This window comes from Catharus ustulatus, chromosome Z (genome assembly GCF_009819885.2).
Source record: "Catharus ustulatus isolate bCatUst1 chromosome Z, bCatUst1.pri.v2, whole genome shotgun sequence".
In the NCBI taxonomy this organism is placed as follows: domain Eukaryota; kingdom Metazoa; phylum Chordata; class Aves; order Passeriformes; family Turdidae; genus Catharus; species Catharus ustulatus.
Genome location: NC_046262.2, coordinates 12,741,077 through 12,767,082, shown reverse-complemented (window position 1 = coordinate 12,767,082; position 26,006 = coordinate 12,741,077). Strand labels below are relative to the sequence as shown.

The 26,006-nt window shown below is 39.0% G+C and overlaps 2 protein-coding genes across 4 annotated transcripts in view; one reads left to right on the top strand and one right to left on the bottom strand.

Annotated features, from left to right (window-relative positions):
* Positions 1 to 4,790, top strand: part of RICTOR (RPTOR independent companion of MTOR complex 2) — an 82,305-nt gene extending 77,515 nt beyond the window's left edge. Inside the window, exon 38 of the mRNA XM_033085183.1 lies at positions 66 to 4,790. Coding sequence (XP_032941074.1) covers positions 66 to 140 — 75 coding nt within the window. The 3' untranslated portion in view covers positions 141 to 4,790. The remainder of the gene's footprint in view (positions 1 to 65) is intronic.
* OSMR (oncostatin M receptor) overlaps positions 4,405 to 26,006 on the bottom strand; it is a 33,933-nt gene continuing 12,331 nt past the window's right edge. For all 3 annotated transcript variants that reach the window (XM_033085187.2, XM_033085186.2, XM_033085185.2), the window contains 15 exons: positions 25,418 to 25,577; positions 23,610 to 23,894; positions 22,903 to 23,029; positions 21,488 to 21,645; positions 19,260 to 19,396; positions 17,663 to 17,816; positions 17,062 to 17,138; positions 16,428 to 16,650; positions 15,692 to 15,874; positions 14,404 to 14,505; positions 13,794 to 13,973; positions 11,961 to 12,125; positions 10,406 to 10,484; positions 10,058 to 10,130; positions 4,405 to 9,089 (listed from right to left, as the gene is read on the bottom strand). In XM_033085187.2, coding sequence (XP_032941078.1) covers positions 8,634 to 9,089; positions 10,058 to 10,130; positions 10,406 to 10,484; positions 11,961 to 12,125; positions 13,794 to 13,973; positions 14,404 to 14,505; positions 15,692 to 15,874; positions 16,428 to 16,650; positions 17,062 to 17,138; positions 17,663 to 17,816; positions 19,260 to 19,396; positions 21,488 to 21,645; positions 22,903 to 23,029; positions 23,610 to 23,894; positions 25,418 to 25,577 — 2,559 coding nt within the window. In that variant the 3' untranslated portion in view covers positions 4,405 to 8,633. The remainder of the gene's footprint in view (positions 9,090 to 10,057; positions 10,131 to 10,405; positions 10,485 to 11,960; positions 12,126 to 13,793; positions 13,974 to 14,403; positions 14,506 to 15,691; positions 15,875 to 16,427; positions 16,651 to 17,061; positions 17,139 to 17,662; positions 17,817 to 19,259; positions 19,397 to 21,487; positions 21,646 to 22,902; positions 23,030 to 23,609; positions 23,895 to 25,417; positions 25,578 to 26,006) is intronic.

Below are 26,006 nucleotides of genomic sequence, written 5' to 3'. Positions count from 1 at the left end.
CAGTGTGTGATTTCTCCTGAGTAAAATCTCTAGCAATATTAACACTTCATCCTTCCCTTTTATAGATGCATGAGGAAGCAGAGGCTATTTTAGCAACCCCAACAAAACAGCCTGTAATTGATGCATCAGCTGAGTCCTGACCTCTGCTCAGGCCGTGCTCTGCATATGGACTTTAAATGCTCAGACAACCTCCCACTGACTGGATAAAAGTTTGGAACATCATCTTCGAAACCTTCCAGAAGCTACTGGTACCTGAAGACTGAACTGAAAACATTTTCTTCCTCAACCAATTACTGGCAGAGTCATTTGAGCCCTTTGGGGATTTATTAAACATTACCATAGTTTTAATAATAGTAATTACCAGTATATGCAAGAGCCAAGCACTGAACACCTCCACAAGTTTTCATTTCATTTTCTACCATAAATTACGATGAAATAGGACAACTTGCAGAGACATTTTTAATTGACTTCCGATTCTGTTCCAGAGAAGCAGAATGATGCCTTGCTTTTTAAACCCTGGATACCAGGAATCAGAGAGATGGGGGTGCATTCCACTGCCGGCAATGGGGAGCCTTGCTGTAGTTGTGGGCACCAGGGGATTAATGTTAGCCCTTCTCTGTTGATTTTTGTACTGTTTATAACACTACTTTGGGGATTTGTAACTTCAGACAGAAAGAAATGAATCTGAGGTTTCATTAAGTTATTTTAATATTGCTATAGTTTTAAGACATTTTATTAGCAGTCTCTTCGATTTCATTGCATTTACATACATGTATCTTATCTGAACCAGTTAAGGATTTTCACTACAATTTGATTTTCAAAACAAATCATTTAAAACTTAAAATGCTGTAATAGATTGTTTTCCCTGAATACTATGCATGTGTTTGCAGTTTCTACGCTCATGCTCATATAGTACAAATGTGGGTCTTACTCAACTACAATCCTCTAAAAAGCATGATTTGTATCAGATAAGCAAATATTGTATAAACTGAACTTGAAGACATTTAATCATTGCAGGTTTTATGAGGAGACTTAAGTATGAGTGTTTTCCAAGTTCCACAGAAACAGCTTTTTATAAAAACAAAGGTTTATTTGAATTTTCAATGGATTAGTGATCGAGCATCGGATAGTACTAATAATTGTAGTGAAAAGCCTTAAGTAACAAATTTTGGAGCAGCCGTACTTAAAATTTTGTACTGGTATTTAAGACTTGTTGCAAAAGTTAAATTATACAGTGACTGGTAATAATTGAAGTAGTTGCCTCTATCCTGTTACTAGTGCCGTTTCTAAACTAGTAAGTGCAAGCTAAAAAGAAAAGTAGGAATCCCTGTCACTTTTATCATGGATCTAAAGATTCAGAAGCCTTTATATAAAGGAATTATAAATATATGCAAATGTGTATATACAGTAGCATGGCCACCTTTGTTAGAATGCCTGTAATAGAAGGGATTACCCTTTGATTTTGATATAGGTGAATAATTCAGCTGGACTGTACTAAGTAGAACGTATTTTTATCCATTCACTCCTACCATTTTTTATAATTGTCAGATTAATACTTAAGTGAAATTTATCCTGATGCTCATATCTCTGTTCTTATTAGCTATGCTACTGGAGATTTCAATAAGTAGTCCTGTGAACAGTAACACACAATTCCTAGTGAAACGTAGAATTTATTTGTTCTTATTGGAAATTTGATCATGCCACATAAGCACTGCTTTGCAGCTATCACTTCACTGAATTCTTATGTGCACTGCATACCATCAGGTTCTGGTAAAGCAGACTGTACGTTGCTGCTCATAGTCAAATTTAGTTCCTAAGATTATCTTTTCATGAGTTCCCACTGAAAGGAGCAAAAAGAAACTGATTGAACTCTTCTATGGTCATTGACACAAATAAGACATCTGTGTGGCAAGACACATTTGAAGTGTTTAGAAAACACACCACACCAGTAACTATTAGACTTCTGGTCATAAGAAATAAATGCTTCTGTAAAACCAAAATGTCAATCACAGTAGACCAAATAGTGGTATAAACTCCAAAGGAAAATAATGTAGTTTTCCCACAAATGGGGATAGCGTATGTTATACAGTAGTTTCAAACACTACCTCAGTTAGGCTAGAGTAGAAGAGATTTGTTTTAATAACTAAATGGGGTTACATCGAACAACTCCATGTTATTTTTCTGCAGTTAAGGCAAAATAAACAAGTTTTATCACCTGTATTTAAAAAACCCACCTCTGTTCATTTGTTAAGTTTTAACCCATAGCACTTAATGTAGAAAGCATCATAGGAAGGCCTTTGATTATAGAAAGGTAAGCAAATATACTTTTGAAAGAATCTCCATCCTGAAATGCTCATGTGTTCTGAATAACGCGCTTGTGTGGGGATACATGACAACAGAAACTTGACATAAAAAATTATGGCTGCAAATTCAGTTATAAAGCGTGATTTTTCTTCTGAAAGTGTATGAGTGTCAGTAGATTTCAACAAGTATGCATCAAGGATGTTAAGTCTGTATTGTACATAACATACATTTCTAGAAAATTAATTTACACACTGACATTAAGCTCACATTGATGTTTCACTTTAATTGGCAGATGAAGGGGATACTGTTATTGAAGGAAATTTATATTGGCTTAGTTATAAACTGTGAATTTCTAATTTTATAGTTCTCTTTTTTTTTAAATGTCCCTTTCAGAGTCCTTATTTTGGGGTTTTATTTGTATCATGATAAAATTTTGAAAGAAAGCTGTAGTAAATAATGATTGTGCTTACATTAGCCTAATAAAAAATCTCTTCCACTTCTCCTAGGGAAGCTGACAGACCACCCACTTTTTATATTTCCAGTCTGAGTGATTGGTGATACTGCTTAATAAATGGTAACATGTGTAGTATTCTCTTACACTGTACACAAATGCAGTTTCGTTGCTGTGGCAGAGAAAACTCTTCAAGGACTCAGCTTGCTCACACACAGCTCAGAGGCGGGAGTCGCTGCAGGAGGGAGAGGCTGCTTGTGGAACCAGTCACAATTAGCATCACCTGCCTGATTCTCTTGGTCTGCTCTTGCAGGCAAGGGAAAGGGGAGCCCTTTCCAAAGAGCAGAGGGCTGACTGACAAGCACCCAGGCACCTCCATGAGGGCCTGGTCCTTTCCACAGAGGGAAGGAGGACGAGGCTGGGGGCTGAGTATCTCCTTTTGGAGAAGAACTTTTCACCTCTCTGAAAATCAGAAATGCAGAACGTTCCCAGCTGTTGTGGACATCACTTGGAGCTGGCTTCAAAGTTCCCAACTTTTGTGTGGGGCCCCTGGCATGTTGTGCTTGAAACAGTTGCTTTTCTTCATCTGACAGCTCTTACTTGACTGACATCTGACAAACATACCCTAAATGCGCTCTCTTTACAGGGTGGTGGTGGTTTTTCCCCAAGTGGAGTTCTAAACAGCTCACTAGTTTCGGGTGCAGTCGCTCAGCACACTGAGGTAAGCTGCCCTTATAAACATTTATAAGGCACCTGTGAGAATCCTGTTTGTCTTTCTGATTTCACTTTCAAACACACATAGTGGTCTGGAAAGAGAATTGTGGTTTGCAGCGAGGCTGAAAACAAAACCAAAGCGCCTCTCCTAGGTGCCTGAAGAGTAAGGTAGCTGTTCAAGAAATAGACTGTAATCAAAATCTAGTGAGCAATGGAAGAGTTGCTGCTTTGTAGTCTGTGCCTTGGACTTTTTTGTCACTTTGGGCAGCAGGAAGCTGGCTAAGCTTGTAAGTGAACCTGAGCTCAGGTGCTGCAATCACAGTAGAAGAATTCTCACCAGGCTCTGAGGTCCTGCCCACCTCCCCACAATCCTTCTGCTCTGAGCAGCACTGGGGCCACTTGAAAACAGGTCCAGCAATTTTTTTTTTTTTTTTTTAATTACACTTCTATTACTGTGTGCTTATGAAAGGTATACGATGTGAGAGCAAAATCTTAAAACTGTCAAAAGACTTTTTGAGGACACGCTAGAAACCAGTTAATTTTCTGGAGGTCTCCAATCTCCTTGTTTTTTGTTTCACTCCCAGTGCTGGTTCCCTGGATAGTTTTTGTTTTCAACAGATTTCTAGTCATTAAAGAATGTGGATTTTCTTTGGGTTATTTTTGTAGAGTAAGTGGACAGCAATGCCACAACATGCAGAAATTGCACATTTTGACTTGCTTTTAGAAATACACTATTTTATTTGCAAAATTGAATTTATGCCAAAAAATGTAATGTCATTTTGCCACCAAATAGGATGTTTCAGCACAAGATGCTATGTCTAAAGGGGAAAAAGGCTTTACACTTTGTCAATCTAATTGAAAAACTTCTAATACTGGGCTGTCAGCATCCCTAAAACTGCATTACAAGAAATTATCTAAATTAATCTTTCTGATCTGAGGGAAGGGATCAAGAAAAATCTCAATACTTACTCTCCCTGTTCTGTGTGGTCTTTTTTTCATTTAGTAATACGCTGCTACATATTTGGAGGTTCTAGTTTGTAGGTCACTGAACAGACATTGAAATCTGATTTATATTGTATACCTGTAACATAGAAAGAAAAAGTATTTATATATTTTACGTAAGAATATTGCATTGAGCTGTGTATAATTTAAACAGAAGCTTGTCCCAAAATGGTATTGCCCACCTTGATTTTTTTTGTGTTTTTCTTTTTTCTTTTTCTTTTGTATACTGTGTACAGTTCATGTCAATGAGCATTAAAGGCCTCCTAAAGCGTAGACTTATCAAAGGGATGCGTTGTTAATAAAATGTACTTAAACTTCTTATAGTTGTTCTGGTCTCCTGTGTACCTCAGCATTAGAAAGGGGTTGGAATTTAATTTATATTTGTAAGTTACTAGTTAACTAGAACAATCAGAAGCTTCCCAAATAAAATTTTTTTGCAAAAAATATATTTTACATTAATGCTTTATAAAATACAGAGACTCTTTAATAGTTCACACATCATTTTTATTTTAAAAATTTAACATACCGAGAATGATTTTCTATTATGTGATGGTTTATGTATTAGCATTTCAACAACAGCTGTGAAAGTTGCATTATGAACAAGAAAAAAAGAGAGCATTACAGTTTTGAACTCATTCAACCATTAATGCAAGACAGATGTTTTAATATATAAAAATTATACACACTTCTCCACACATGCCAAAATAACTTCTCTAATCTTCCGTTCTGGTGCCCAGACTATACCCTTTGACTGGCACAGAGGCATTATCCTTCCTGGAATCCTCCATTTGTGTGCTTTTTATGCACAGGAGGTGCATAATATCATCAGAGCCAGGAAGCAGAACGGTTTATAAGGAAAGAGGAGCCAGCTTCTCCTTCCCTCACTCAGCAATCTGGAATGTGCTCAAGTGTGTCACTGCATCCAGATAATGGAATTTCATCAGAGCGGGATATCCCTGGGAACAACCAGGAGACTGAGAGGTGGGAACTCAGCCAGGCCCGGGTGTCTCACCCCACCATCAGGAAGGCACAGCTGGCTGAACCCACAAATGCCTTGATTCACTTCCTGGATGGAATTGCTGCAGCCCGGCCTCAGTGACAGCAGCTTTTTCAAAGCAGAGATTTGTGCCTGTTGCAGCTGTCCTCCTGGCATGAAGAACTGCAGCAATGTCAAAATTTAAAATGCTTTGTGCAATACTCTTATTTCTTTGACTGATGTCTTTATCTTAATTCCTTAATACATAACTCTTGATTTAGGATACCTTTTCAGCATTTTAGAATAAATACATCTTTTTCTGAAATGTAGAGCTCAGAAGTTTTGTATTAGTTGTGACAAAGCATTTACATTATTGGCCTTTTTTCCAGCAGTAAATCTTTTAAGCTACACAAGTGTATACAATGTGATGAAGCACTCTGGAGAAGCCAGTGTTCCAAGCTATAAAGATACTGTGGTATCAAGCTTTCACATGTATTGTTCCTCAAAGCAGAGGCTAAGATAAAGGGAGAAAGTCTCCCTGGGATGTATCCATTAAATAGTATCAGCCTTCTCCCTTACTCTTGGAGTCACTGAGCCAGGTCTCTCTGAATTTTTCAGAGAGAGATCAGAGTGCAGGGATTGAATTAAAGCCTTTGGATGGATTGAAGTACATTAAGCTACTTGCACATAAAGCAGAGGTGTAAGTTTAAGTTTTAGCCTAAGTAAGTGAGTCAGTAAGTAAGTTTTAGAATGAGCTTCAGTGCCTTTAGTGAGTGAAAGGATGCCTGAGTAGAAGTGCAAGTTGTAATGAAGGTTAAAAAACATACTAATGCTTTCAGTGTAGGCTCCAGGAATGTGGTCTTAGTGCTTAAACATAATAGAGCTCTAGTAAGAATATTGCTTACATTTTTCAGCTAGAACAAGACAGATTGTATGCATAGTTTATACGTATTCTACCGTGTTAAGAAATTGGAATTCTAACAGGTTAAGAAGTAGTGATCCAAGTTTGTATCCTAGCTTGTTAGAAAAATCCTATATAAGAGTACGTACTGGGGAGAGCTGGTGCTTTTTGCCATTGATTTTGCCACTGCTTTTGCTATTGCTTTTCTATTTTGCTTTGCTCGCTGCCATTAACACCTAAGAAGAAGATAGGAGCTGCCACAGCAACATTCCCGGGTCCTTAACAAGAGCAGCTTCTACTTCTGTTTGGGACTTTATACTGAAACTTAGCATGGACTTTAATGTCTGTGATTTTGCTTTTGAGACTTAAGTGCTTTTGTAATAAACAGCCTTTTAGCAACTATTAACTGCTTGCTCATTTAAGACAACCCGACACGAAGTAGTGCATCGAGAGCACTGGAGGTTCTAACCTCACACTTACCCTTCCTGTTCTCTTGCCCTCCAGCAGAAGGTGCCCAGCTGTGTTTCCTTACTTGGCTGGCTGGAGGCTGAAAGGAAGGACCATGCTGCAAACTCTCCTCTGCTTCTCAAGTCTGTGAGCCACCTGCACCTGTGCACAGCACAAGGATGTGGACTGAACACCTCCAACCGCATCTGCCCATCTTTGTATCTGTATCTTTGTACCTCCCCTTTTCCAAGCTAAAGACTTCTCCCTTTGTTTGCAGTCAGTGCTTGTCTCAGCCCACAGGCTGTGCAAGGTCTCACTGGTTTTCCTGTTGCAACACAGCTTGTGACATTACAACAGTATCTGTAAGCAACACTATAAAAACTAGATGTGGTTCAGTATCAGATCTCACTTTGTCTGCAGCTGCTTGGTTTCTAGGAGTGTGATTAGCTGGTGAAACACAGGGAAGGCAAATAATTACATATTACCAAACTAGCTGAACATCAAATTGTTAGACACCCTTCCTTTGTTTCACCTTTGAGAATCACTTATGGTGTACTCTTAAGTTGAAACCATCTCTTTGTGACAGATTCCAAACAGCATAAGGAGGCAAAACCAAAGGGTTCCTTGTGCACTGAGGTACATTTGATGAAACTTTCAGCTACAATTCCAACTGTACTGCTTCATTACAAATGTACCGTTTCCTGAAATCAAAATGAAAGGCCAAATGCACCGTGGCCTATTGTAGGGATTCTGAATGTTACTCAGTGTTACTGAGTGTTATTTTTTTGGTTTTGTTTTTGTAACACATGCAAAACTAGTGTTGAGAGATCTAGATGTAGGCAGCCTGAATATGATGCTCTTCACAAATGTGATTCATATACCTGTGATTACGACCAGCCTGTCTGTTGGTTGGCAGATTGGGGCTTGCTATGGAATACAGGAGTCAATGACAAAAGTTCAGTTCATGTGCACCAGCAGAGCCCATGCTATGTGGTACCACCTCTGTCCTTGTGGAAAATTAACTCCTGTCCACCAAACTCCCTACATCTCTTCAATGTATAGTTAAGATGATTTTAAAGAGTCTTTAGGCAGAGAAAGTGTAAGTGTCAGGAGCCCCAGTTACAAGAAATGGAAGCAGGGTCTTTGCTATAAAAACCTGTTTTCTGTGCTCTTTAACACATCAAATGTAGTTGGGACACAAGTGAAATAAAAGCAGGATGATCACTGGATTTGGGTGGTCTGGGCAGCACTCCTGGGGAAGTCAAAGTTCCTTCAAATCTTATAGGAATGAGCTGCACTGTGTGCAGGTAACATTTCTATGATGATTCCTTACATCATTTGAGAGAGAGAAAATACAAGCCAGCCTCCAAAATGACTGGGCTGGGTAATGCTCCATGCCCAGTAGCACAGTACCCATTGGCTGGGGTGGCCAGAGTACAGAGGACACTGTAAGAGAAATACACTTCTTGAGCAGTACAATCTTCCCCCTTGTTTCATTTGCTCCTCTACTTTATGAATAGTTTTAATCTCTGCAAAATAAAGCAGTTCTCTGCATCAGCCTGTGACAGATTGCTGTGATGTAACTTTCTGCATAATACAGGCCACAAAACAGCCTATAAATGTCGTCTAATGCCCGTAAGTTGTAGTAGAACCATAACACACGTAATTTCTGTGTAAATCAGTACTCGAAACTAGTCCAAGAACAACAGTTTTGCCGTATTAATGGCAGTCAGGCAGCTGGGCTTGTGAGAACCCTAATCAAAAGAAGTTGTGGTTTTAGAAATTCTCATTTATAGTGTGTAGCCAAACACTGGATGGACCCACCGGAGGGCAGAACATCAAAGCTTCTCACCCAGGCAGTGCACATCTGTTTGTGAGATGTACCTCAGATTGTTCTTTCTCTCAGGTATTTCTCTGGTGGTTGAGGCTGCATCCTCATGAAAAATATCTAAATAGCATTGTGGCTGGTACAACATCACTGCATGATTTGTCTTGCCTGCTTCCAGTGTCTCTGGTATACGGTAGAGATCAGATTCAGCCTCAAGTGAAGAAGAATAAGCAAAATTCTCAAAAGAAGTATGAGTTTGAGATGTAGGTGTGGGTGGAACGTCTCTCACTACATTTTCACTAGGGTAAATCCAGAAAGAATTGTGACCTTCAATCTTATCTTCAGTTGGTGTTGATGATAACGAGCTCCCAGTAACAGGATGCAATTTCTGAGCTTCAGCATCACTGTCCATGGCTAGCACATCAGGAAGGCAGTCACTGATCTTCAGCACTTTCTCAGAATCAATCTACAAGGGAAGCATTAAGCAAAAAAATTACTCAATAAAAAAAGCCCAGAGTACAGAAAGGAGAGTGATTACTCTAAGGAATTCTAATATTCCTCAGATTTTTTTAGCTTGCACTTTCCAATAAATGAATTTGAAGGAAAACCTACATAGAGGATGTTCAATGGAAGCTATATTTTATGTGAAATTTATCAAACTATTTATTTAGAGATTTCTGTTTTAAGTAAACTCACGATGATTATATTTGAGGAATGAACCACATCCCCCTACTCTAAAGACTTTGCCAGGTTTTTTATGTGTTCTGGTTTTAGTTTGAGGCAGAAGCAACTGGAAGACAGCAGCAGTGGCTGTTATGTGTCCTTCACTCCTCAACCACCAGCCACAAAAGTGCCAGGGCAAAGGCTTTGGAACCCTCTGCATACAGCACAGAAGCAGCAGCTCCCAGTTCCAAGGGGCTACAGAAGAAGCTGAATCTTTTGCCAATCCTGTTCTCCCAGCCAGGCCTGGCAGTGCCTGGCAGAACCCCCTGAATCCTCCCAGGGCCAGCAAGTGCATGACCCTGCATGTCCTCCCGAGGAAACTGGGGCAGACACAGCGCACAGGCTGCAGGGAAGTCCAGTATCCTCTGGACTGTTGAGTTCAGACAGTGCAGGGGTTTGAACAACAACAGTGGAGGAATCACCTGCTGATCAAAAGATTTCCTTTATTCTCCAGTTGTGCATTTCCTTTTTGCAGTAACAGACTGCAATATAAGCTGGTTATTGCAGAGTCATATGAATGTCAAAGGGAGAGTTTTCCACTAAATAATAATACTAAACTGTGTTAATTTGTTAATGATTAAATGTAGTCAACACAGAAGCTGTCAAGAAGTAAATTTTAAAATTAAGTCAACACAAGAATAGTTTTTCTTTTTTAAATCTACTAAGCAAAGTATGGACAAATTAAAAACTCCAGATTTTCAGTGGTCTTACCTTAAACTCTTTGAATGACAGTACTTTGCTCTTGTTAGGACTAGGTATTACAGGACAGCAGCATTCCTTCACCCTGGAAATAAAGAGTCCAAAACAAATGACATTTTTGTTCTCTTATCAAAGCATGCTCTACCAGCAGAATCCACCCACAGATCTGTACAGGCACAGCAGCAGATGACCAGTGTCTCAGAACAAGCCAAGTACTTAAAATATCCACACAGTCAGATAGCCAAAGGAAGAAATTAATGAGGCCTTGCAATGGCCTGGAAGCAACAAGCTCCAGCAGTGGTTTCTGAATTAGATTAGTTATAATCTCTGTCTACAACAGAAACATGCATTACAACTTACCACTTCATCTTCCAGTGGCATATAGCTGCTACCAGGGTTGGAACTATCACTACTAGGAATACAAAGTACAGGATGTTTACTGTGGAAGAAAAATACTTTTTTAAAAATGGGGATTTTTTAACTTTTCACATGTTAAAGTCAATATAGCTTGAGTTTCTGGGGCAAAAATAATATCAGGTCTGAGGGGATGCCTGCCACTAACTCAGCAGTAAAACTCTGTGGTCCATGGTTGCAAGGTAGCTTGGCTGGAAGTTCTGGGTTATTTCTGTAAGCCTTTAGACCTTGATTCCCTTTATCAGAATGGAATTATAACTAGATTGCTTTTTATTTGCCCTTATATTGGCATCTTAGCTGTAGGAGTAATTTACAGAAGTTAAGGCAATGATAATCTCACTTCAATATTGTTTTAGATTTTCTCAGACCCACAGATGAGAGATTTTTACTGTGAGACATGAACAACATTTGTACTTCCATTTTGGACTGACTATAGCAAAACACAATACAAGTGTTCAAATCTCCTAGGATTTATGCTGATACAGGGATCTCAGTATTTCCTTCTAGCTAGAAGACAGCCTTGGGCTATGCTGTTCACAAACAGCTGAGGCTGTAAGTGGGCTGAGGGCAGCACCGGTTAGTGCCTGCTCTCCCTTTGCCTGGTCCAGTGCCCTCTTGCCCTGTGCCAGAGAGTTTGACACGCCACAGGAGGGAATGGGCACATGTTACATTCTCCTTGCATCTCTTTAGGGTTAATTAAGCCCTTGTTTTTATTCTCTGCTTGGCTGTACAAACGTCTGGCTGGCTAGAACTTGCTGGAAGCAGAAGCCTGTGAGGCTACCATGATGGTCAGACACTGTAGTAGTTAGACTAAAATACGGAGTCTCCTTGCATAAGCTGATGCTCCCCTCTTTCCCATCCCTTCCCCTTCATTTCCAACCCCAACCAGGCACCTCTAGTTTGGATCTTAAGTTTCACAACCATGGTGACTGGTATTTTCAGGGAACAAAGTTATGGGCAAATTATTTCCTCTTCTGCTTTGTGATAAAATCTGCCCAGTTAGCAAACTACTGTGCTCATGCCACAATCCTTCTGTATTGGCTTATGAAGGAATGAACTTGGCAATGGTTTTAAAGACTGATGAGAGTAAGAATCAACATTAGAAGTTCAAGACTCCATACAGGAATTACCTGTTTGTACACAAGTCTGTAGATTTCCCTATATTAGAAAACCAATTAAGTCCAAATACAATTCTTCAATGAGTTCTAATGAACAGGCTCACTAGGCATGCAAATGTGCACATATTGAGCTATGTCCCAGAAGGATATAAGATTTAAACAAGGATGTGAATTAGGCTTGTTCTAAAATTTAGAAAAATTCCTCTCTACTTAGAAGTATCAAAATGCCACGTTGGTATCCTTGTATCATTTCTCAGTTGGATTCTTTCTTAAGTGAATGTTGCATTGAATTAAATGTTTTCCCCTAAGAAAGGAAGATTATTATAACATTTTAAATTATCCCATCCTTCTGCTAGAGGACATTATTCACAGCCAGTACTCACAGTTATGAGGTGTATCTATGTATCTAAAGTAAGCAATGGGAGTCTCTCCTCCACCTGTAAATGCTTTAACTGCTATTTTGTATTTTGTGTTTGGCATCAGGTGTTTCACGGTGTATTCCTTTTCTTCTGGGTTTTCAATTGTGTATTTACATAGCTCTGATCCATCTAAAACAAAACAGATAAGATAGAATCATGGGATCACAGAATGCTCTGGGTTAGTAGGGACCACCTAGTAGGGATCACCTAGTTCCATCTCCCCTGCCATGGACAGAGACACCTTCCACTAGACCAGGTTACTCAGCCCCATCCAGCCTGGCCTTGAACACTGCCAAACATGGGACATCTCTGGGCAACCTATTCCAGAGTTGCACTACCCTCACAGTAAATATTCTCCTAATAGCTAATCTAAAGCTATACTCTTTCAGTTTAAAACCATTACCATTTGTCCTAATAGTCCACGCTCTGGAAAAAGTCTCTCTCCACCTTTTTTTAAAAAGCCCCCTGGTAGGTACTGAAAGGCTGCCATAACTTGTCCCCAAAATATTACAAAATCAGTTAACTGAAATAACAAATCATTTGCAATCCGCCTTGCTTGTAATTTGCTCACTTTCTTCTGGGAAGGATGATGCATCCTGACTCACTGCCACTGGGCTGAACTCACATCCCTTCTAACGAGACTGGCCACAGCATTGGCCTCCTCTGGCAGACACAATCAAAAACCTGTTGTCAAAGAAACCTTGTTTATTTTAATTTCTTTTTCCTTGAGCATTGTACCAGAATGATTTGAGTTTTGCCATTTCTTTTTTTACCAGAATCCTGTAGCCATAAAGTTATGTTAATTTCTTTGAAGATAATCAAAAGCAAGAAATCTCTACTTAAAAAAGATTTCTTTTGCTTCTCTATTGTGCAATTCCCAAACCCTGGGGAGAAACGGGTTAGCTTATTTCTGTTGTTTTCAGTCACACCCCTTGTCTGCTAGCAGAAGCAGTGGAGCAGAAAATCTTTGATTTAAATTTTTTAAAGTTTAACTGGGACTTCTTACAAAATTATGGTACCTGTATGGTTAGTTCAGTTCTGATAAGAACTTCTACATAAGCTTTCCTCAGTTCAAACTATGTTTTTCATCCTGGCACTAGTCTAATCAGCAGAAGAACACAAGACACGACCCAAGCAGAAGAAAAGTCAAGGACAAAAAAATCTATATATTCTTTTAACATGTTGGAAATATCTGAAAATTATAATGGAGCAAAGTCATCTGGAGCAGTTTTGCATGTGGAACAGAAAGGTCTGATATCTGGCTTTGTGCCACTTCACAGCTCAGTTCTCCTGAAGGAACTCCACTGTAGCACACACACACAAATACTTTTACTAAAAAAGAATTTACATGGGGAATTTATACAGTGTTCCAATTTTGAAGGAAATAAATTGTATCCCATCTGTTTCTAAAATTCCCCAAATCCTAGTCAGACTAACATGCTTCTTACAACTTTTATCCAAGTAGACCACAAACAGGTGTTTTTCAACATTCATCCACAACTCAGATCACAAGAGGCAGAACTCTTCCTATAGCACCAAAGGAATCTTTTCTGGAGCTGAAAAAGGAGTCATAGACAACAGGAATGTGGGCTGTAAATCACTGTAAAACCAGGAATCACTTCTGCCTACTAGCACCTCAAGCACAGAGAGGAACCAAAAGCAATAGGTGTTGAAATCTAGAGACAGCTGAATGAACCAGCCAGACTGCCTAACATGAACCTTCTAAGATGTTGCAATACCAACAAGTCTTTCACCTGTATCAATGACACAACTTTCTGCAGTAGAGAGCTCAGTTACCTGAAAGAATGTGCTTTTTTGATCCTTTCAAACTGCAGTTCCCTTGTACAGGTGACACATAAACATGGTAGCCTCTTACAAAACCAGTCTCTGAGTCATTTGTGAGATAAGAATCCCAAGACAGTGTAACTGAATTGTAAGTCAGGTCAACTTTTCTCACAATAGGGTCAAGATGAGGAGCTGAAAGAAAGGAAATTCAAGTTAAACTTGCATTTATTCTTCAAGCGTGTTTTCTCTTATCATTTCAAAAATCCACACTCACGTGTGGTGTTTATATCTTTCTTGTAAACACGAGAAGCTGAACAAAGCCAAAGTTCTCTAGAAAAAACATCAGCTTCACAGAGCCTTCAGGCATCCACATAATACACAAAGCAATAACCAATAATCACAGCTTTGTTTAGCTTTCCTCATAAAGATGGGCTCTACCTGGTCACTGCACTAGCCAAACATCCTCCATGTATGGCCTGTATGTTGATACAGAATGTTTAAATGCCTCACTGAAGATACAGAAAGGACACAAAAAATCAAATTTTACCTAGCTGTAGGAGGAGGCAATTATTCTATTTGTGACAGATCAATTTAGCATGGCCCAAATATGTTTCCCACTTACGTCGTTCCCTGAGATAACCAATCTTTTTTTCCAGTAAGGAGGCTCTGTTAGCAACAGATCCATAGATGCAGAATTTGTATCTCACTCCCGGAACAAAAGCAGCTAGAAAACAGTTGAACAAAAATAGGTTATGGTTTGTCTTTCAGTGTTACTTTTATTTAATTGCTTCCTACAGAGGTCAATAACCTGTTAGACATCTTCTGAGTGTTATTGTGTTATTAAAGCAACTGAAGGAGACAGAAGGCAAGCTAATTCTTGGTGTGCATTATGTGAATTAAACACATTTTGTCTGAAAGAGAGAATCAGGAGAGGTTTATACATGTTTTCTTTTGCCATATAATATTCAAGGTGACTGAACAATAAACTCAAAAGGCACCAAAATGAAAGACAATTTCATTTATATTTCTGGCACAGGCAAAGGTTGTGTTTTGGAATATTTGATGCAGATACATATCCAGGTATCAGGATTCCTTGTTTTTCTGACACCTCACTGACATCCACTCCCATTCACATTAAGCAAAGTAGAAACCACTTTGAATTTGACAATTCAGAATTGGACAATACTCTTCCCATGTGTTACTACAGTCCCCTTCATTACGTTTATATGAATTGAGGTGCAGTTTCTTTATTGCAAATTTGTGATCAATCAAATTTTGTTCAAACAAGTTTCATTCCAAAGTGAGCTCTCAACTTCAGAGACTCTAGGAAAACTAAATTCTTGCAGTTGTGGAAGCATATCGCAGCAACTTTCATACAGACAGAAAGGACTTAGGTCTACTGGCCACAACTGGATAAAAAACATGCAACTGTTCCTAAGCAAGGACTGGTGCTGAGACACATAATTTATTCCACACTGACACCACCAAACCTCTCACTACACCATGGGTTTAAATTGCTTGAGTCTAAACTTCTGATCCATGTTACAGATAGGATAGAGATGCCTTCTGCATCTCTCTTGCTAAATTATTTTAACTCCTTCATTCACCTCACCATCCTCCTTCAAGATGCTTGTATAAGCCACTCAGTAGAGGTTTTATCTAAAATAGTGTGTTGACTTGTCTAATATAGTATGCTGCCTTCCAAGGCTTCATGGTGCTGGTACATTTGTGTTGTCTAATTAATTTGGTAGGAAAAACATGATGTCACATGCCTTTGAAAAATTACAGTGGCACAGCACAGAATTCAATATTCAAAATATTCAAAAATGAATGTGTGTCCTAAATTCAGTTAATTCCCACAGCTTGAAGAACTGCTGCACAATCAGAAAGAATATTTGTTTGGTTCTCACCTGAGCTGATCACAGCACTGGAAGTGTTGGGTCCAAATCTCTTCCACTGCAAATCACAAGGCTGCAGCCTGGGAAAGTTACACCAATCAATAATATAACTGTCATATATACTTCTGGGCTCCCAGGAGATAAAAATGCCACCATCAGTACCATTAACCTGTCCTTCCTTAAGCTCTTCAGTGCCTAGGAATGAACAAAACAGAATCTCATATTATTGTCCTGTGTGACACTTCAGACTCATAAATGAAGATCAATACAGTTCCTATATTAACCAGTTTAAAACAACAATAAAAGAACAACACAAAAAGAGTGGTATTGCTTCACTAAATGACATATGGGGTCTTTCACATGCTGAAAGCTGACAGCTCAGAAACCATCCAGCAATTGTTACTACATATTCACCAAAAAAATCAGCTGCAAAAAAAATCAGAGGCAGAGAGTCACAAGAGGCTAAACACACTGGCACTGGCTGCACCATCAAGGCACCTACTGCAGGTGTGAGGCCCTAGTTTTGGGCAAAATGTATTTTGATCTGTGGAGGCACTCTCTGCACTTAAGTTTAATAAACATACAGCTGCTACCCTGTAGGAAAAAATACAGTCATAATTTCCAGAAAGCAGTGGTGTGAGTTAAGAGATAAGGTTAATTTGTTGCTCAAGATGATAAATTATGACTTCACTCAAAACAGGTAGAAACAAAACTCTAATCATGTAATTATAACTGAAAGTACTCCTACTGTTATCTGTAGCTCTAGAGATGATCAAAACTGAAGGAAGTGAAAAATTAGCATTGTTCTTTGCCATGATACTGATTCTGTAGGAATGGTTGTCAATGAAAATCCTTGTGCTATTGTAGACTGAAGAAAGGGAGATGCGTTCAGGCTTGGAGCCATCTTCTATTTTTTCCCAAGTTACTTCATATGAAACAATTTTTCCATTTGCTTGAAAACTTGGTGTTTGCTGAGAAAAAAATTATGGAGGAAGAGAACAATAACATAGTAAATTTTGCTGAAAAAATATGAGAGGATCATGTAGAATTTTAAATAACTAACAGGATGTGTTATTTCTGTAAGAATATAAACACTTGTTTTCATACATTCATACACGTACTAGTGGAAATGGAAATGCAGAAATCTTGGTAATGGGATATGTCTTGTACTAATACTTAGAAAAACAGAATTGTATGTCTGAAATTCCAGGACAGCACACCACCATAGCTACATGTGTTCTGAGATATTTTATATACAATCTGTTTTAGGTTTGTATAAGATATTTTCATATTGAATCACTATCAGTTGCAGAAAAATCATGAGAGAAATTTCCATCCCCTTTTTGAAGGACTTTGTTTCTACTTCTGTAGAGATGCCTCACCTTCCAGAACAAAGTCACATTTCGTCCCCCCAGAACTGGTGTAATTTCTCTCCATATGTCCAGTTTCCCTGATGGAGCTGCAACAAATATAGCAAGACAAGAAAATGAGAATGTTCTGGGTGTGGAAAGGATAGGCAGTTGAACTGCTTCCTCCCATTTGAAGAAGCTCCACTCACAACACCTCATTTTTCCCATCTCTCCCAGGTCTTGCCCAAACATTATCCCTTAACATATTTTCCCCCTGATTCCTTTTTCTGAATTAAAGTCAGAAAAATTTCCCTAGAAAATCTTGCTTGCAGACACCAGACTCTTGTTCCCACATCCGGGCCATTCCTCCAGGCCTCAAAGGGCACTGTAACTCTGTCCATCTTCCCAGTCAACTGGATTTCCCACTGCCTGGACTGCAGGGAGTCTGAGACTAGCAGGTAGGATAACAACTATTTAAGAAGTCATCTTCTTGAAGTTTGATTAGCATGATTCTTTTATGCATGCAACAGGCCTCTGCTTTTGCTACACAGCAGAAGAGTAACAACAAACAGCAAAGAGTCGTGGCGTGCAAACAGCATCCCTCAAACTTTGCTTCTCAGTGGGTTGGACATACTTCTTTCCTTAGTTCTGGTGGTGAGGGCTGGGCTCCACTCACTCCACTTCCAGAAGTGCTTGGCCGCCCCGCAGCGCACTCTGGCCGTGTACTCCGTGTCGGGCTGCAGCCCACGCACCGTGACATGCTTTGAGCCTGCCATGGAGCTGTTGTGCTGCAAAACACAAAGACACAGCAGGCTCAGCTCAGAACAGCATCCTCAGCAAGGTGTTCTCTGGGAAAATAGCTCTTCCTCTAGACCCAGCAAGGGCCAATTAGGCTTCACTTGGGAAAGACAGTCATGGAACAACAATCAAAAAAAGCAAGTAGATCATAACAGTGAGAGATCCAAAAAGAGGGCTGGAAGCCACCTCTGTGTAACTGTCTGAGTCACTCGGAACCCTCCGCATGAGTACTTTTTACATCCAGGAGGGAATTTACTAAGATCTTGCCTCACAGAGTCATGAGCTATTACCCATATAAAAGCAGCATGTTCCAGATCTATGCAGAGCAATCTACAGCTTTCCATTCTTTTTCTCCCAGCCTTTACCTCACTCTCTCCTTAGAGACAGAGTGAGAGTAAGAGTATTCTGGTAAGAGTCAGAAAACCCAGCATGCTTTTAAGCCTCTCCTCAAAACTGTCTCCTGCAATGGCCAACTGCACTGGTTACTAGATCTGACAGCTCCCAAGCTACATTCAAGACAGAATGCAGCTTGACTGTGATCTTCACTGTGCCTTTTTAATGTGCTAGAGGCAAGCTGCCTTCTAAGAGCCACAGAAGTGACAGTAAATGGGCAAAGAGTCCATCAATCTCACCATTTGTGGAAGAGAAGGAACAAGATATGGAGTCTACTCAAATGGACCACATAATCAGTGTAGAGCTTGGGAAGCAAACTAATCCAGAAAACAGACACACCAACATGCTCACAAGATTTACAGTGTACAGTAATTTCAGGATTACAAGCCGCAACGGTTATAAGCCACACTTCTGGGGTGTCAGCAACATTTTGTTTTTCCTCCATAAATAAGCCCCACCGGATTGTAAGCCGCACTTTTGTTCGCAGCGAGGATCCGCGTGCAACTTTCACAAAGTTGCCAAATAGTAACAGAATCGCAGGATCACGGGGTTTACCGGCTTGGCCCTGCTCGGGATGGCCACCAGGGAGCGGCCCCAGCCCCACTCGTCACTGCCACTGGGAAGACGGAGAGCGGCGTCCCTGGCCAGTGCTGCCAGGAGGAGGGAGAGGGGCGTCCCTGACTGCTGCTACCGGGAGGAGGGAGAGGGGCATGCCCAGCCGGTGCTGCCGCGCCCCTTGGGCCCGGGCAGCACTGCCGCTGCGCTGCCACTCCCCCGCTGCCTGGGGCCGGGCAGGCTCCACCTTGGCTCGGGGCTGCTGCTGGCTCGGACTTCTGGGTTGGGAAATTTCCAAAATTTGTTCATATATATAAGTTGCTCCTGAATGTAAGCCGCAATTCCAGTTTGGGAGCAAAATTTTAGTCAAAATAGTGCGGCTTATAATCGTGAAATCACTGTATTTGTATTGCTGGGGAATTATTTTTTAGTCACATCAGAAAGATCCTCACTATGTTTTTGTTTAGGAAATTCAGGTTTCATACCAGTTCTACTTTGCCATCCGGTTGGATCACTTCAGTCTGACAAAAGAGTTCCATTTCATTGTTTTGATAATTCCAATATAATATAATTTCTCTATCTGTGCAATCTTCCCAAACCTGTGAAGGTGCAGTGGGATACACTGCCAATTGAAAATCTTAGTTAGCTTTTATAAAACATAAAATACATGCAATAGTATGTTAAGATATTTTAGCTGAGCAGTAAAATCAATTTAAAAAACACAGATTTTTCTCCTAATCTAGAAGAAACACATATAAATGATAAAACTTCATTTCAGAATGTAAATGTAAGTAAATGTTACATAAGGTTTAAAAAAACTCTTTGTGCTGACTTAGAAATGTTTTAAAACATCATGGACAAAAGGAAGAGACACATTTATTGAAAACCATTAAAATTCTCTAATTCAGGCCTGGCAGAAGCTCCTGATGGTAACATTTGACACATTTCTATGTCCCAGAACTGGGCCTCTTTGACAGAAATTTTATTCACAACTCTAACACTGACTCCTGTCAGTAGTTACCCTCTGGTAAACAGTGTCAATGCTACTTCTTCCAAAAGATTTTTGAAGATCCTTTACTGCTCTGTAAGAGTATTCAGCAAGTTAAGGAAATCTCAAGCTCTCCCACATTATCAGTATAATAGTGAGGAATGCAATGCAATGTGAGGGCATGGTAATGCAAGTGATGCTTACACTCTTAGCCATTTATCCTAAAACTTCATTAATTACATGACTGAATTACATTACACCATGAAATAAAATTTGAGGACCTTCATATTCAAAAGAGTTTGGTTTTGATATAGAAGGTCCAAACTACCACATGCAGAATTGGAAACAATGGATTTACATTTTTCTTTACTTACTGTCATGCTTTAAGTAAGGAGAATTCTAATACAAATATTTGCAGGAGCAGAGTAAAATATGAAGGATTTTACAGGAAACACCAAGTAAAAGCTTAACTCATCGCACATACTATACATAATTTCTTTAACTTGCAACTATCACTAGGACAGAAAAAATAATTTGGATTATATTATACATATATAAGTAAATATATAAGGTAATATAATATAATATAATATAATATAATATAATATAATATAATATAATATAATATAATATAATATAAATTATAAGTAAATATAGTATATATATATGTGACATTTTAATATATACTTATCACATTGAATGTAACCTATTCTAGCCTGACTTCCCATGAAAAATGAGTTTATGACATTGTGTTGTCTCCCTATAACCTGTCAGTTTACTCCTCCACTTTCTTGATCTGTATTTTCCACTTCAAATCAATCAGATAATCAAATTTTAGAATTCTCATGCCTCTCTGAGAGAAATCTAACACAGGCATTTAACATAAGTTCCTTCATATAAAAAAGTGTGGCTAGAAAATCTGCCAGCAATGCCTCTGAGGAAGAAAGCAGTGTCAGGATGCAGCAGTTACACCAAAAGCCTCCTAGGCCACTGTTCTGTCAGCTCCCAAGCTACACAAAGCACAAGTTGCCTCCTGCTTTTTCAAACAGGTAAGGCAGCCACAGGACCTGGGGAACACTGAAGAGGACTCAACTGGAAATACTGCGGGAGACTGAAGAAATACCCAGTTTCAGACAGGAGTTGAAAGGAACTTACAAGACCCCAGGCACACTGAGATAAAGGACACAACTACTAGAGAACAAATAACCATAGCCATTAGACACTCCTCAGAGAATAACCTGGCTTTTCTCACAATGAACTACTCTTCCTCCCTTACAGTAGCACTGTGGAGGTTACTGTCCCATAGTAGGACCAAGAGCAGGTTAGCACCACCACTTGTTTCCCAGCAATAGCTCTTACACGTGTATCACATCTCACACCAATTCCCAAGTAACTGACACAGATATTTTGCTTAAACTCCTCATTTTATATCCTTGCTTTCTCTTCTGTTAACCAGCTTCATCAAAGCAGCAGATTTTGAAACATTAAGGGGTCATTCCAATAACCAAATTTGACCTTTGGAGTAAAGCTATTTTCTACTGTTAAGACAACTTTTCAAAGCTGAAACTGAAGTGAGAGCAGGTAACTATAGCACAGAGACCGGTAAGTAACTAAACTGTGAAGATAAAAATTGAGGACTTCCATACTTTAAACCATGATACAGAAGTATCAAGCTCAGAAGGAGCAACAAAAAGGCCTAAACAAAGACATAGAAAAAACCCTTACTTCTGTGATTTACATCAAAAACATCTGTGGCAGTTCTCTTTCCCAGTGGGTTTTCCACAGTCACTGTGACATTCCAGATCCGCTGTTGGCCTATATCCCAAGAACATGAGCACTGCTCAAAACAACCTGCTTTGCACAGAGCCACTTTCGGGGATGACCTATCAAAGAAAGGGAGAGGTAGGAAGCGGGGCAAAGAGAGAGAAAGATGTTTTCCATAATATACAATCAACATAGATCTTGGAAGTTTCTAATATCCAACTAGAACACAACATCATAAAAAATAAAGGGCCTTATGTAAGAAGCCATTCACTTTTTTCCCTTAGCCTGAAGTATGATGAATACAAATACTCTTAAAATAAGTTTCCTTTGAAATTCAGGTTGGTCTTTTTAAGACACAGCTACACTGCTTTTAGAAATTTCCTTATGGATAGTCTAAACCAGAGACGTATTTGCCAAACTCAAATAATTAACATTTACCATTAAGCTTTTAAATGAAGTTGTAATCTTGAAGTGCATTTTCTAACCTTCCATTTTTAAATCACCATCACAATATCGTAATAGAAGGGAGTGATGCAGATACCAGGAAGGTATGTGAAGTGCTTCCCTGTTTTCAGCTGAGATCTTTCAAGGAAAGTTTGCTGTGATTATGAGGTATCTGTCCTGTTTTACCTGTTTTATGAGTTTCCCTTTCTCTGCAGGCCTTGCTGTAAAGACCCTCTCCTCATGAAAGGGACACATCTGACATGCCACAGCTGTGTAGGCTTGACTCAGACTGCTAAGAAAGAGCTATGAGAAAGTCTGCAGATTTATTATTTTTTTAAGTAGAGAGGCCAGCTGTAACTACAGAAATTATAGGCACAAGGACATTTGAGACAGGATTGTAGACATTTGAGATAGGTAGCTCAAGGACTTCAGAAGGAAAACATGCAAGAAAAGCATGCAAAGCTCTAAAATCCTAATGAAAAATAACTAGGGAGGTTAATCAGACAGAGTGCTAAGTTTGAGTCAGTATTAGTGTCAATGGATCGTAAGCACACTAATACTCAGCCTACCCGCTGATCAGATCCTAGTTATATGCTGTGTGAGCTACCCTATAATTGTGTTATACTTTTAAGTTATCTACATCCTGATTTCAGGGTGTCTTCATACCTACTGAACAATATTCAAACATATTAACTCAAAAGAATGGTTAGAATAAGCTTTATCAGGCAGAACTTGATCTAAAGGACTGTTAACTTTGTAACAGCTAGTCTGATTTAGAGCAGTTCTGCACTGCTCAAGCTTTGTTACGTAAGTGATCAGTGAGGTGGAAAAAGGCAAGCAGCTAATTGCACATGTTTTCACAGATTCTATGAGAAAGAAAGTCAGGTGACTGGTACAGCACAGATCAGAGTTAGTATGACAATGGGACTTACGTTTTAGACAAGGTGTATTGTGGTGAATTCCGTCCGTAGAGATAGGTCTCTCCTTCTGTCCAAGTACAATTTACTTTTTTCATGTCTTGAGTGTGGCAGGAAAAGTCTTTAGGTGTATCAGGTGGTTCTTGTCAGATAAAATAACCAAAAAAAGCCAACACCATGGCAGTCAAGGCAAAACTCATCAATCTTTTTAATACATTAACAAGCTAGAAATAATGGATAAGTATGAAGTCTGGTTTACTATAGATGTTATTACTGAAATTACACTTATTCAATGATTGCTCTGCAGAGATAGTACCATGAGTCAATAGCAATCAAACACTTTTGTACTCTATTATCTTTTTTTTAATACTCATCCATTCATTTATTCAATCTGTATTCTTTTCTATCTTTAAAAATTGCTATTAGCCTTCGAAAATGAGACTGAGTGTTTACCACATGCACACAGACAATGAAGCTCAACTCCTAAAAGTGTGGATATATTCACGAATCAACCACCTGCCATAGGGTCAATTAATTTAATGCTATTCTTTCCTGATTTCTCAATATAATTTTAGAGATCACAAGTCTCAGGACAGAGTTTAGCCAGATATGACAAGACCATGACAACTTACAGCAAGTTTTTTTTCCCATCCATTTTTTCTACAGTTATTCTTGAGTTAATAACAAGAGGAAAATAAAACTCTAACAATAAGTTCACTTACTACCCACAAAAAAAGCTGCCTGATGTAGCCGCCTATCTTCAGCACGACAGTAGAAATGAATGTTAGACCCCATGTCATGAGACAGATTTTTCACGGTGAGAAGTCTGACTTGACTGTTTGTGTGGTTGAAAACATCAATAGTTTGGTATACAGTTGGGTATACAGAAAATTTCTTAATGATTTGACCTTTCCCTCCTATGCAGCAAAGAGTGATGTCAGAGCCTTCTGCTAAAACTTTTTCTTTTGGAAAGATTTGTGGCTCACTTCTATTTGAAGTGTCCAGACCTGTAAATTTAAAAAAAACAAAACATTTCAAAATCTGCTCAAGGCCACAGTCTTCAGCCAGAACATAAAACAAACCACTTACACAAGAAATTGCTAACACTGTATTATCCATTAATAGACTTTTATTTTGTAGTCTTCCCAATACAGAGATGAATTTCACATGTAATGTTAACCTTTCTCTTAAACTCATAAACATGTAATGTAGTCCAACAAACTACCTAAATTTGTTTTACTGCCTTTCACTTATAGACAACAAGTGTTCTGTCAAGAATTGCCTTTACAAAAGAATACCACCTCCTGCTCCTACACACAGGCTGTTGCTTATACCCAAAATGCCTGGTCTTGAAGACTTAGAGCGGAGAGCTACAAAAACATCATGGTCTTATGCTCATGTAGAGTTCAGCTAAGAGGAGTCAACATTGACTGAATCAGATCAGTGAGACAATCAACTCGGAATGAGACTTTCACAGCTTTCTATGTTGTACTGCTTTCTGGATGGAAAAGTTAGTGGAATTTAAGTATGATCACAGTTTTTTACACATATTACACAGGTAAAATCTACTCTCAAGATCTGATCAAAAACCTGATGACATTAAGAGTTACTGTCTTTCAGAGAGCTCTAAATCAGGTCTGTAATGTGGGATCAGTTTGTGATCAAGCATTAGTATTTTTGAGTCCCATCTACTTGCAACTGAAAAAAATAAAATCCCCAAGATTGAGTATATTGTGTGACAAAAAAGAGTCTTTTATGCTAAAGTGCATTATATAACAAGAGAGAGATGAGTACCACAATCCAAGTATGAACATCTGGGATGCCTCTTCTATACACATGATGCCTCCAATATCAAAAAGCCCTTGCTGCTCCAAACAAGTGTTTCATTACAAAATCACTACAGTCATATTTTCTAAATTAGTTACATATTTTGTTTTAAAAAAGATTCTCTGGAAACCAAACTGCTCTAATAAAACATAGTAATCAAAAAAAAATACAAATTTTGTGATGTCATTAATTACATTATTGGTTCACTCCCTGTTTATATTCATATAATTCACAAGATATTCATTCCAAGTGAAATAAGGAGCTGACTTGCTCCTTTCTCTCTGCTTCAGTTACAGCAATTCAAGCTACAAATCCCAGACAAAAGCAACACATTCATCAGATCATGCAGCCCCTAGCTATGCGCTTCCCCTCCTTTCCCTGAGTCTGGACCAGGGATGTACCTAACCAAGATCCCATGTCACTCCATCTACATTGTTTTAATGTGTGAGTAAAAAAAAAAAAAAAAATCTCTAAAACTTTTGGTCTACTAGCTTAGGACACCCTGTAAATTATAGCAATGGCTGAAGCACTGCTGCTATTGCTGGTAAAATATAAGGAATAGGTTCATGCTGAGAGCAAATGGATTCTTGATGTGATGCCATCTCTCCTGAACTGTCCTCGATGGTTACATTCACTGGCGAATTGCAAACTAGCTTTATACTTGAAAAGAAACCCCAATATAGCAAAGTCTTGTTTTGCTTACCAGGGACAGTCTCCCACAAACTCCAGTTACTCCAGATTTTTGATGCTTCTGCCTTGCTTCTGATTCTCACAGCATGTGACATACACTCCAAAGGTATGTCTGAATCCCATGTCCAATGAAGAGGCTTTCCCAATTTATCAAGTGTGACATTATGAAACTCCTACAAACAAAAAGCAGTAAGGCAAAGTATTGAAAACACAGCAACATGAAGATTTGTAAATACAATCAAAAGCAGTGATAAAACTCAAAAGAGAAAAATAATTTTGAAAATGAATGTCTGAAACTCCACTAGCTACATGTGATCTCACACTGAGTAACTAGTCAGCTAATCAACTGCTTACGGATCTGTGCTAGGAGTGGTGGAGCGACTGATGCGCTGACCTATTTGGGAGTGACACCCTGCTTCTCATGACATGGATTTGCTCCCAGAGACTTTCAGTAGGTTATTTGGGTCTGCTATTACAAAAGCTGATGCCTACAAATGCATCCTAATGCTCTGGGTTACATATCCCTGTGGTGGAGTCACCATCTCTAGAGCGATTTAAAAGACGTGCAGATTCAGCATTTAGAGATGTGGTTTAGTGTGGAT